Source organism: Saccostrea cucullata, unplaced genomic scaffold (assembly GCF_032062105.1).
Source record: "Saccostrea cucullata isolate Sc308-1 unplaced genomic scaffold, CSIRO_AGI_Scuc_v1 ctg734, whole genome shotgun sequence".
In the NCBI taxonomy this organism is placed as follows: domain Eukaryota; kingdom Metazoa; phylum Mollusca; class Bivalvia; order Ostreida; family Ostreidae; genus Saccostrea; species Saccostrea cuccullata.
The window spans coordinates 236723-248779 of record NW_026928122.1 but is presented as its reverse complement, the minus strand read 5'-3'; the positions used below and the strand labels follow the sequence as shown (position 1 = coordinate 248779).

Genomic DNA, 12057 nt, shown 5'->3' with positions numbered 1-12057 from the left:
GCTTGAAAAAAAAATGTTATAAATAAAAATTAATGAAATCAAAATTTTATTTTGGGGAGACAAAATAGAAATAAACAGATTTGTTGATAATTTTTTTCAGCCAGGCAATTTTTCGTCATCCGACTTTTTTCTCTTCAAATTTTGTGAAGACTTCTGGATACATGAAAAGCACAAAAGATTATCTTATGGTCTGTTTCTGATATGAACATGAAATCTTGGGAAAAAGAAGCAAAACTTTCAAAAAATATTTCCAACCAATAATTACTTCAACTATTACTTGGTTTCTAGAGTTCCCTACTAGAATTAAGTTCTTTTATTTCTGTTGCAAACAAATACCTTGTATTTATATTAAGAAAAACAACAAATGATTTAAGTTATAAATATATAGATTTAATGATTTCTCATCATAAAAATATCACTGGGTTTTCCCTTTACATCATACTTGTATAAAACTGTACTGCTGCACCATGGAGGCTTAAAACATAGACATATTTAAAATAATAATCAACATAAATCAATAATTTGTACATTGAATTTCAATGATTTATCATAAGTACGAGACTTAATAAATTAAGTAAATCAAATGCCCTTAAGTAGAAATCACATAATCATATAAATTCTAGATATTTGTATAATTTACCAAAATTAATATTACCCATGCACCTTTTTTATTAAAAAAAAATTTGGTGATTAACAAAATTTTCTAATAAAAATTTCTCATGCACCTTAAAAAAATTAAATTAACAATTAAACCTTTCGTTTTCGTAAACTTAATTGTTAATATAAATATGGATTTCAATGACCCCTTTCATTGAAACACAAAGAATAATAGTCAAAATACTAGTAATTCAAAACTGACTACTGGATTCCTGCATCTTGTGCAGAGCCCTAATATTCTTTCATGTTAAAATCAATGCTTTAGTAGTTTTGTACACAAGGATTTTGAGTCATATCCTCTGTTTTTAAGCTGCTTTGAGGACCTCTAGCACTGCTCTCATCCAGTAAGTCACGGAAACTGCCCCTGGGTCGGGACTCTTTAACCTTTCTGCACTCACATAGCTTGCCCGTCCAGCCTTGGCTTTCATTTGAGCAGTGTCCTGGGCTGCTTTTTCTGCTGCCTGTAGCATCATAAACAAAATGCAGTTAGTATTTGATGGAAAATATATTGAAAAAGAGTTCTTTACATCATCAAATTATTCTTATTAAATGCATATATGTACTAGTACAGCTAGGGGTTTATGTTGGAAAAAAAGGGGGGGGGTAATAATCACATGCTGTGGATGTCCCTTTTATAAAATTGTACTAAACTGTTCATTGTAGTCAGTTTAGGAAGAGCAAATAAAACTTGCATCAATCCCGTGTCATATTTTTCCAGAGAAATTCCCTTATACAGCAGGCCTAATCAACCATTTCTTATTAATCTAGAAAACTTATCCTCAGGTTAGCAGTTAGGTATACAGGTCTGTAAATTCAGCTTACCAGTACTGCTGCCTCTAAAGCTTGAACAGGTGTAGACAATAAAATTTTCTCTGACAGTGTGGTGCCAGCAGCTACCAGTGAATCCACCTTGGAATAAATGTTATCAACTGATAAACCTAAGATGTTGAATAAAAAAGATCACAGATGTAAATATTTTTTTAATCAATTAACTCTGTTGTCTCCTCACCATTGTTCTATCTCCTGGCTCTGCTCCACCATACCTGTAATTAAAATTAATTAATAATTAAGATTACATTGTATAACCAGAAGTCTCTGTCGAGACTGAAGCTCTACTGGTTTGTACTTATAGCAAAGGAAGAGAAAAGTTCTTAAGCAGTTGGGAATTGAAACTTTACCACAGCAATAAAAAGAATAATGATCCTTGATTAAGTCTCTTTATGTTCTTAGTGTAGTATACTTGCATGCCACATTATATTATAATCAGACTTAAACTGTATTTGGAGTAGCATTTTGAGAGTATTTAACAGAAATTTATATTTTAAGTAACCAAAGCAATAATGTTCATCAAAGTCAAAAACTGATAAACAGAATTGTGTATCTTAGTGTAGTCTACTTGTGTGCCAAGTTATATTGAAATCAGACCAAAACTGTAGGAGGAGTAGCATTTTGAAAGAATTTCACAGAAATTTCTATTTTTAGTAACCACGGCAACACCATTCTCTGACATAGTTATGTGTGTTGTCTATTTGTGTGCCAAGTTATATTGAAATCAGACTAAAACTGTAGGAGGAGTTGCATTTTGAAAGAATTTCACAGAAAATTTCTATTTTTAGTAACCACGGCAACAACATTCATCAAAATCAAAAACTGATGCTCAGAATTATGTATCTTAGTATAGTCTACTTGTGTGCCAAGTTATATTGAAATGAGACCAAAACTATAAGAGGAGTAGCATTTTGAAAGAATTTCACAGAAATTTCTAATTTTAGTAACCACGGCAACATTGTTCATCAGATACAAAGAATTATGTATCTTAATGTATTTTTATGCCAAGTTATATTGAAATCAGACCAAAACTGTAGGAGGAGTAGCATTTTGAAAGAATTTCACAGAAATTTATATTTTTAGTAACCACAGCAACACCGCTCATCGAAATAAAAAATCGATATACAGAATTATGTATCTTAGTGTAGTCTACTTGTGTGCCAAGTTATATTGAAATCAGACCAAAACTGTAGGAGGAGTAGCATTTTGAAAGAATTTCACAGAAAATTCTATTTTTAGTAACCACGGCAACACCATTCATCATAATCAAAAACCGATGAACAGAATGATGTATCTTAGTGTAGTCTACTTGTGTCCAAGTTATATTGAAATCAGACCAAAACTGTAGGAGGAGTAGCATTTTGAAAAATTGTTTACAGACGGACAGACAGACGGACGGACGACAGACGCATTACTATCGCATAAGCTCTTCTGGTCTCTGACCAGTAGAGCTAAAAATGATCACACTGACCAAGAGTACAAAACTGCTTTCCTCCATTTTCATCTTTGTACACTGTGTTTATCTTCCTGCAGTGCAAAATAGGAGTACATGTATCTTACTGTGTTAGCAAGCATTAACAGTACAATGCTTTCAATATACCTACTTCATGATTGTGCTGTTCCCGTTAGTTAAAGCACTGACCCAGTCCTTAGGGGTTACAGAAGACTGGAGACAGAGGGAAGCAGAGGTCAAGAATAAACTGTAAAGCTGTAAAAATATTAAATGCAGATTGAAGAAAAAAATTACAAGCATTTTTTCTGGCATATTAATGTTAAAACTTAAAACAACTCTATACCGCTCCTGAGGATCCACCCATGGAGTTTTCCACAATCTTTGCCAGAGACAAGGCAAGGTCTGCTGGGATCTGAACGGGAAGACCTGGATTGTTCTTTGGTCCCAGATTTTGTAGAATACCTGAAAACAAAATGTTCTAAACATTGATTTACTTTTCTTTAACACTTATAGTTCAAACACCATATATATTCATGTATACATCAGAAATGAATCAATGATCCTAACAACATCATCAGTTCCAGATTCAACTTCAATATCTATTGTCTAGTCTACATTTCAATGGTTACTCATTTTCCACAAAAACTACTCCTATTCTAATTGATTTGAATCCTTATTACTTCTTTTTTTGTACGTTTTACGTCTGACCCATAAGTCATCATTTACCATTCCTCCTCCACCCCTAATCTTTTAACAAATGTCTGACCTTTGGCCCCTCTGGCCAGTGTTGACCCACAGTCCCCGTCCCCACTCTCCTTGTCCAGGTTATTGAGATCCTCCTCTGATGAGATCAGTTTCTCCATGGACAGCTTTATCATGTCATACAGCATCTCAGCTGTCTCTGAAAATGCAACATTCAGACTATTTTCATTCATAAATAATAGTTCATACAAAACACAGTTTGAAATACTGAATGGTATCTGCTAGAGGCCCCACCTTTGGGTACACTGATGGCATTACTGGACTTCACAGCCTCATCCTTCTGGTTGTAAGGCATGACTTCAGGATTCTCACGTGTGGCCTTTCCCACTGGCAACATTGGGGCAGGCCAGCCAGGAGCAGTGGTTTTGGCATCTGTTTAAAAGAGGCCTCCATTGAATTGCAAAGAAAAACTAGTTTATAATGAGGAATTCAGAAATAAAGATTTCCATTTTAAAATGAAGTACTGTAAACTTAATTTTATTCGCATGTGAGAAATACATGCGTGTTTCATGACCTACCATTACTTGCGAACAATTATTGCCACAAACCATTAATATTACTTTGCATTTGTAGAGAATGTTTCTTTCATCATGAAAATCAGTTGTGGCGGATGGATATCAATCTACCAAATTGTGAATAAAAGATGACACAAATAATAGTTGGTTGACAGTATTTATTGTAGTACCCAAGCAGTGTCTGATGGTGTCATCCAGATGTAACAGTGTGATGGAGACCCCTGCCATTTCTAGTGATGTCATCAAGGATCCACAATAGGCCCTCTCCACTGCTACTCCTCTACTCTCTGTAGAACAATTCAATCTCAACTGATACATGTAAGGCTATGTTGTGATCAAGTCTGACTATTTCAATCAATCTTAGAGAATCTTTCTTCACAACTTACATTTGTTCCTAAATTGATTTATATAAACTCATTTTCTTCTATGAAGTCTATGAAGGCAAATTTCTCCCCTTGACTTTAGAGTGAGAGAATGGGAACAGAAATATAATTTTCAATGTGGAATTTGTATGTTTAGGTCATATTTTTCATTTATACGAAACCGTTCTTTCATATACAAAAATTTAAAATGCCTACCTAACTGCTGAATTGCCTCTCTGGCAATGATGCTCATTTCTAAAACTGAAGTCCCACCGAGATTATTAATCATACATGCCACTTTGTCACCTGTAAAAGAATTAGCATTTGATAAGTTTCTAAAGGCAAACAAAATCTACAGGAAACTCCAATTTGGGATCTATATAAACATAAGCTGGACATAATAATTCCCTTACCTTTTTTGAGGTTAATGTGAGTTGATGTTTTGGGGTTTGTCATGTGATCCAGCATCATTGTAACAACTTCTTTGGCTGACACAAGCTGTTTAAAAGAAAAAAATCTAGAAAATGTCTTTCCTACATCTCAGAACTACTTACATTGTTTAGCCTTCAGCCAATTTTCAATATTTCAATACAACCCCCTTCCCCCCATGTGAAAATACATGCCACTTTAATAGTCTCAAAATAAAATCTTCTTTTATATACTTATGTTGAAGTCCTTGCATTACAAAAAATCATAAATAAAGTAAAATGGAAGATTATAGGCCTTACTTTTGTTCTTTTGACACCAGCCTCTCCATGTATACCTGTGAAAGAAAACAAACTCTATAAATACATGTATGCATATGCTGTGTGAATCATTCAGAGTTACATACTAGTATTTCAATATTTCCATTTTCATTCATTGACCAAGTACAATTATATACAGGCATTGTTTTTCACATTGAGTCCCCTGTCATGAAAGTGTGGAATATAAAATATAACAGCATTTCAAAAATGAATTTACAAATAGTGCTTAAAAACATATATGTATGAATCTCTGGCAGATGACTAAGGAAAAGCTTACCTAACCCTAACTCCATTTCATCACTCTTTAGTTCAAATGATGGCCCTGCTCCTGGTAGACTGCAGGGAGTCAAACTCACACCAATGGTGCCTTATAAATAAAGCACATTATTAGTAGAGCAAGAACTTACATGCATGTACATGTAACACACAGACAAATTTCATTCTTATTTGCCACTTTAAGATACAATTATGATAATAATTCATGATATAGTTTTTTTTGAGTTTTCTGTAAACTGACCCATATTTCTGGCAGCATTACTAGCCACCTGATGGATTTCTTCCAAGCTTTTTCCTTCCTCTGCTAAAGCACCACAGATCTAAAATGTATAAAAATAAGTTAAAATGAAACCAGCTCCTATTGATAAATAAGAGGAACAAATTCCCTTAAGTTTTTTTTGCCCTGAATATATAAACTTGAGCAAAGTCTCTCTGGAAACATAACTAACATTCATTGACATTCTATATATTTTGATTTCATTTTGCCATTCTCTTTAAGAATATGCGTACCACACCTTATGAATAAAAACTGTTCCACAGAGTCCTCGTCTTCCTGCAGTTTTGTCAGCCGATGTGAGAGCACAATCTTCTCCAACAACAACCATGTTGACCTTTAACCCCTCAGCCTTTGCCCTTTCAGCTGCCAGGCCAAAGTTCAGTCTGTCCCCAGTGTAATTCTTCACAATGATCAGAGAACCAGCTACCCAAAAGGAAAATTGGAAACTCAGATAAGATGTATATACACGAAGTTTTCAAAACATAACCATTTCTTTTAAGTACTATCTACTGTAACAAATTTTCTTCTATTATGTTGGACTTCTTTGGGGGAGAAAAGGAATTATATCATTTGTTTGATCATAAGTAATAATGCCTACATTAATTTTTATTTCCTGACAACTTGCTATATTTATATACTAATTAAATAGGTAACGGGTTCGTTCGCCCGATATACCTGTTCGCAGGAGTCCGTTCGCGCAGAGTCCGTTCGCCCAAAATATTTTTTGCGCAATATCTTGTTCGCCCTATATGTGGTTCGCCCAATATATACTTATATATACTTGTATGTATATGAATTAAAAATTAACATACGAGTATATCATTTTTTTCTATTTATTTCCCTTACGAACTTGGAATTTTTTTCTCAAATTCAGATACATAGAGCAATGTTTATTTAGTCTAAATTAATTTTTGATTTGATTCTAATGATTTTTTGAATTACTAAGTGTTTGAACTATAGTTAATTAGATGATTAATATCAATGTTAATTATGGGGGATACATCCGTGTTATTTTTACGAATTGCGCTATGTTTTGAAAACAATTAAAGGACTGAGTCTTTAGTAGGTAAGACCGCTGATACTAAAACAGGTGTGACATATGCATAACGAAAAGGAATAATATCATTTGTTTGATCATAAGCATAATAATGCCTACATTAATTTTTATTTCCTGACAACTTGCTATATTTATATACTAATTAAATACATGCACATGTATTACTTACCTTCCCCTGCCTTAGTGATGGTCCTAATAATGCCTACAATGATTTTTTATTTCCTAAAAACTGCATTTTTAAGTATATACATGTATTATTTACCTGCCCCTGCCTTAGTGATGCTCCTTAGGGCTGCTAGTATACTGCTGGGGGGAGGGGAGGTAAACACTGCCCCGGCTACAGCTGCTGACAGCATTCCAGAGCCAATGTAACCTGTGGTGTAAAATTTTAAACTTAATAAACCTTTCTTAAAAAATGAAATCACTAACTTTCATACCTATTATAATAAGAGAAAAATATGCAGAACTGAACGAACTTACTATGGTTACATTTTTAATGAAATATAAAAATTTATTTGTATTGAATTCATTTGTTAAATCGATCCTAAGAATAATTTTAAAAAATTTAACTTGACATGCATTTCCCCCTCTTTTGACCTTGTATTAAATTCACAATGATTTGTTTTTTCAAAATAATTGTAAATTGGTATTTATTTATAACCTTTTACAGTTGATGCATAGGCAAGTTAATAATGCAGGGTTATCTTATCTATAATCTTATTCTGAAGTGTTTTCATCTTTATCAATTTTGTAGCTGTCCAGATAAACCACGTTCATGCAGTAGAAATGCAAACTTCATGGATGACATAATACATATAACGATAAAAAATTGTGTAAATGCTACACTTGAAAATGGAAGTTACGATAAAACAAACACTAAGCCTACGCTATGAGAAGAAACAGATAGTGAGATACATGTAACAGATGTAACATGTCTCAGCTTTGAGTTTATGCCCAATATCTTCTAAAACATAAATCAAATCTTGAAAAAAATAACTAATATCTCAGTATTAAAGTAGTGAAAAAAAAAGAAACATGCTATATTTTAAATATTAACCTGCATGCGCCGGTTCATGCCCAGACCCTCCCCCGCAGAGGAGAGTAACTTTTCCAGCTTTGATGACATCTTCTACGTCACTTCGGACCACGACTCGGTGTCCCTGTAAAATCTGTAGACCTGGGTTTATCAGTACCAAACCTTCTAATGCCTCGTCAACGCATCTTTCTACCGAATTTATCAGCTTTTTTGATGACATAATAACGATCACTTTTGCAGAGGAAATGTAGAATAAATGAATAGTCTGTATCTTCAAAGTGTTTGAAAATCATTTAAAATCAAAAGTCAAAGATGACAGAATCTTTCCCCGGAATAACTTCGTTAGTACTTCGTTACATACCCGTTGGCGTTCATGTGGACAACCCCCACCCCCTTTTATATGAATCCCGGGCCAAGAAATATTTCTTATGTCTTTTCTTAAAATAAAGTATTTAATTTGAAAAATCTAAAAAAAAAATAAATAAATAAAAATAAATAACAGAATTTACGTTTGTAATAAAAAAAAAAACATACCCGTGGACTAATAATTCGATTAGTAATAAATGCATTATTGTAAAATAATCAAAAGGAAATGGATTAAGTCATAATTGATTCCAAATATGATTTTTTTTTCATTATTTGAACACATTATCGTTCTACAATAAAATACATGCATTGCTTGCAACTAGCAAGTTTATTTCTTAGGTTTGTACGTGAAGCTATCTATTGGAACCTATCACAAATCTGATATTAATTATATTGTAGCTATTCCGAAGTTTATTAACATTTCAATGGAAATTTTAAAGAAAAACCTGTCCATAAAAAAACAACAACATTTATTTCGCCTCAATATTCCCAATTATTTTTTTTAGTCATGTTGCTTTGCAAGCAAGGAGCGCCAAGGAGAAAATTTAAAATCAAAACAGCGTTAATGATACGTTTTTTTTTTCAATGTAATAGAGAAGTAACATATGGGCATTGCTCAACCATCAACTTTATATTGCATGAACAATTTTATTTCGTTTGCTTTTTATGGTAATTATGCTCTGCCCACAAGTTGTACGAGTTCGTCTGTTCTTCCATCCCGAGAACAATGGATGACGTCACAATCGCTACATTGCGAAGGAAAATAATCAGTGACGTCACAATAGCTTTTGATAGTGTGATAGAAAATGATGCTGGTAAGTTGTTGTTTTTTTGTTTCTCTTGATGCATCTGATATTAACCATGCATGCTTCTATTTATTCACACTATCTTTTTGTTCGGCGAATCTTCTCTGGAGGAAGTTATGAGTTTGATAATGTCGCTTTGTCAGTTTATCTTAAATCTTACTCAAGACAACATTTATATAATATTTTCTTTCATTTTGATTTTTTTTTCAGGAATTTTAATGCCGTTAGTTTCTTTAGATGTACACCAAACCATGGCGTCGAATAAAAACAATAACGTTAAAGTGGATGTAGAACCAGATCCTGAGGAAGTTGTGGTAAGTACAAATAGCTGAATGAAGTAGAAATGTTTTTATACTATATATAAATAAAATTTTAAATGCTTTTTTAGCAGAATAATTTAATTTTATTATGTATAAATATTTATAGTTATACGTTGAGCACATAATCGGGGGCGCTATAGAACAGATAAAAAATGAGAGTGCTGTTGGTGGTAAATCGGGATTATCAAAGAAACACCAGAATGTAAGTAATTCATTGTGCTCTTTGTGTTATTTTATTTCTTATTGCTTTGAATTCATTTTTTAAAAATTTTCTATATATATTTTGGAACAAGTACTCTATCGCTACCACTCATAAGCAGGGGAACTCATTTTGATAAAGTGCTAAATACAAATGAAGAGTAACGTCTCAACACTTATAGTATCCAATTGTGAACAACTATTGAATTGTTTCGATTTAAAGGCTATGAAAACATTTGTTAGTCATAAAAATCACAGCGGTAACATCATTAAACCAAAAAGGTTTATTTCTGTAGAATTTCATCCATGGGGAAACAAGTTTCTCTAGCATTATTCTGGAATTAATTTTCTTTTTTAACAAATTGAATTGTCGATGTTTACATATGTACTCATTTTGGATATTAGTCTATATACGTATTTTTTACATTTGTAGCGAAAGAGAAAAACATTCAAAGAAAGATTAACCTCCTTGTTTACCTGCTGTTACAGGAAAAGAAATTAAATTCTGTGGAAACATCGTATATTTTACACTGAAGGAAAAGTAAATTTGTAAATGCATGGACGTTAAGAAACAATGATTGTCCACAAAAATTATTTTTTAAAAATCTGTATAGTATTCCTGTAAATAGGCCAATCTGAATTTTTGGCTTTCCTGTCCTTTTGTCAACAATACTCCATAGTTTATGTGTTATTTGCAAGCTTTCTATTCTCCACATTTAATCTTCCATTATGTACATTGAACATGGTGATACAGGGGTCTTTTAAAGATAGTTTATTTCAATAAATTACAAGAAATATTGAGACATTTTGTTCATGTATTGAATTCTAATGCTGTCCAGGACAATCACATATTTTTTCCTCTATAATCACTCGGTCCCCTGAGAAGGTAAAGTCTGCACATCCTAAAGATGTGTGACCACGGGGTAGAGACCGGCTTTTAGTCTGACCCTTAAATTTGACGTAAGAACGGTGTTTATTGCCGTCTGTGACGCTGAGCGTGGTGTATCTACACGCCTGCGTATGTCTGGATTTGTAGAAACATTCTCCCGCTAACTCAATAGTAGCGCTGCAATTTCGGACGTTTTCTGACACAGAACAGGACGTTGCCGCTATATAAGAGAAAAATAAGCAAATGATTATGGAAATTATGCGGATCCAGCGTAATATACGTCAGTATTTTGATGCGATCATATAATTATGTAGGCCTTTTTTTCTATGTAATATCTGTGTATAGTAAAATAAACGGATATATTTTTAAAAAGTTTAAATTTTAACTTACGTTTACATGTTTTGACACCATCCCCTGTAAATCCAATCTGGCATGTGCACTGAGGTACACCGTGTACAACGTCACAAGTAGCCTCAGTGTGACAAGTTTGTTTTTTGCCCTTGACTAACTGAGGGCGCTTTTTGCCTGGTAACTTACGACACGTGTCGACTCCAGAGCAATCGGGCTTCGAGTAGACTGCTTTCAACTACAACAAAAGAGACATAAGTTGCAAGTCTTTTTTTTTTTTTAAAGATGAAGTTATTTATTTGTAAACCCAATTGGTACGCAATGCGATAATAATTAATAAATAATCATGAAACTGTACTGGGAAATAATAGGGTCCTCTTGAACACCCACAATCTTTTGCCCTGACACATTTATCTCCACTTAAAACAAAACCATGAGCACAGCGACAACTTTCAGTCTTTGGCAGAATGCATTTCTTTTCTGCATTTGGATCCATACAAGTGTTGGGACACGCAGAGGCGAACCACCAGTAAAACTTTCTCTTTCCACACTTGAGTTCTACAATGGTATTGTATTTAAATACTAGTACTTGTAAAATTTATTTTCTCAGAAAATTGATCGTATACTTATTTTGAACAAAAACAAACCATGAAAAAAACAAAGTGCATAATCAATTTCGATTTCTTCATGATAATTACAATTTACAAGAAATATTAACTCACTTCGTTTGCATGTGGGAACACGGTACCTCCAATAAACGAGCTGACCACGTTTGGCGCACAGAGTGGCGAATCCTTCTAGATGTCTACAGAGAATGGATTCAGCTTCCTGGCGATTGGCACAATAATCCTGCCTACAGGCTTTATACATCCTGTCGGCAAGCTCTGGGAAAGCTTTCATACAACGTTTAAATGGTGAGTATTTGTATTTCTTGTTAAGCATCCCACATTTCCTGAACGAGTAAGAGCCCGCACGGTTCCAGCATGTTACGGTAGACCCAAGGGCCTCGCATCTAAAATTTCGAAGATTATATAGTTCGATGGATAATCATTATAAATATCAACAGCTATTTACAATTTGTAATTGATCAAAATTCAAAATGATTTAAATTGATTTCCGTTACTAACTATCTTTTAGGATTTTGAATAATAACACCCTAAT

At 33.4% G+C, this 12057-nt stretch overlaps 3 protein-coding genes across 3 annotated transcripts; 1 reads left to right on the top strand and 2 right to left on the bottom strand.

Moving 5' to 3' along the window:
• Positions 1-724: 724 nt before the first annotated feature.
• Positions 725-8233, bottom strand: LOC134276514 (triokinase/FMN cyclase-like). The gene is made up of 16 exons (XM_062758767.1): positions 7991-8233; positions 7196-7306; positions 6115-6299; positions 5841-5919; positions 5601-5690; positions 5306-5340; positions 4991-5075; positions 4794-4883; positions 4386-4502; positions 3935-4072; positions 3705-3839; positions 3282-3400; positions 3090-3193; positions 1667-1700; positions 1480-1566; positions 725-1118 (listed from the first exon to the last, which is right to left on the bottom strand). The coding sequence occupies exons 1-16, from the start codon at positions 8187-8189 to the stop codon at positions 963-965; spliced, it is 1764 nt and encodes a 587-aa protein (XP_062614751.1). The 5' UTR covers positions 8190-8233; the 3' UTR covers positions 725-962.
• Positions 8234-9062: 829 nt separating this feature from the next.
• LOC134276504 (uncharacterized) lies at positions 9063-10473 on the top strand. The gene is made up of 4 exons (XM_062758754.1): positions 9063-9150; positions 9352-9455; positions 9568-9663; positions 10093-10473. Exons 1-4 carry the CDS (start codon positions 9063-9065, stop codon positions 10159-10161), a joined length of 357 nt encoding a protein of 118 aa, XP_062614738.1. The 3' UTR covers positions 10162-10473.
• Positions 10474-10484: 11 nt separating this feature from the next.
• LOC134276503 (zonadhesin-like) lies at positions 10485-11766 on the bottom strand. The gene is made up of 4 exons (XM_062758753.1): positions 11619-11766; positions 11255-11454; positions 10939-11134; positions 10485-10768 (listed from the first exon to the last, which is right to left on the bottom strand). The coding sequence occupies exons 1-4, from the start codon at positions 11764-11766 to the stop codon at positions 10485-10487; spliced, it is 828 nt and encodes a 275-aa protein (XP_062614737.1).
• Positions 11767-12057: the final 291 nt, after the last annotated feature.

Coding starts and splice junctions, on each gene's coding strand:
- LOC134276514 (XM_062758767.1), bottom strand. CDS start 8,189: ATGTCATCAAAAAAGCTGATAAATTCGGTAGAAAGATGCGTTGACGAG. Junction 7,307..7,990: donor GCATGAACCGGCGCATGCAG/GTTAATATTTAA, acceptor TTTACACCACAG/GTTACATTGGCTCTGGAATG. Junction 3,840..3,934: donor TGCCATCAGTGTACCCAAAG/GTGGGGCCTCTA, acceptor TTGCATTTTCAG/AGACAGCTGAGATGCTGTAT.
- LOC134276504 (XM_062758754.1), top strand. CDS start 9,063: ATGGATGACGTCACAATCGCTACATTGCGAAGGAAAATAATCAGTGAC. Junction 9,151..9,351: donor TGTGATAGAAAATGATGCTG/GTAAGTTGTTGT, acceptor TTTTTTTTTCAG/GAATTTTAATGCCGTTAGTT. Junction 9,456..9,567: donor CAGATCCTGAGGAAGTTGTG/GTAAGTACAAAT, acceptor AAATATTTATAG/TTATACGTTGAGCACATAAT.
- LOC134276503 (XM_062758753.1), bottom strand. CDS start 11,766: ATGTATAAAGCCTGTAGGCAGGATTATTGTGCCAATCGCCAGGAAGCT. Junction 11,135..11,254: donor GAGGACCCTATTATTTCCCA/GTACAGTTTCAT, acceptor CTTTTGTTGTAG/TTGAAAGCAGTCTACTCGAA. Junction 10,769..10,938: donor TGGTGTCAAAACATGTAAAC/GTAAGTTAAAAT, acceptor TCTCTTATATAG/CGGCAACGTCCTGTTCTGTG.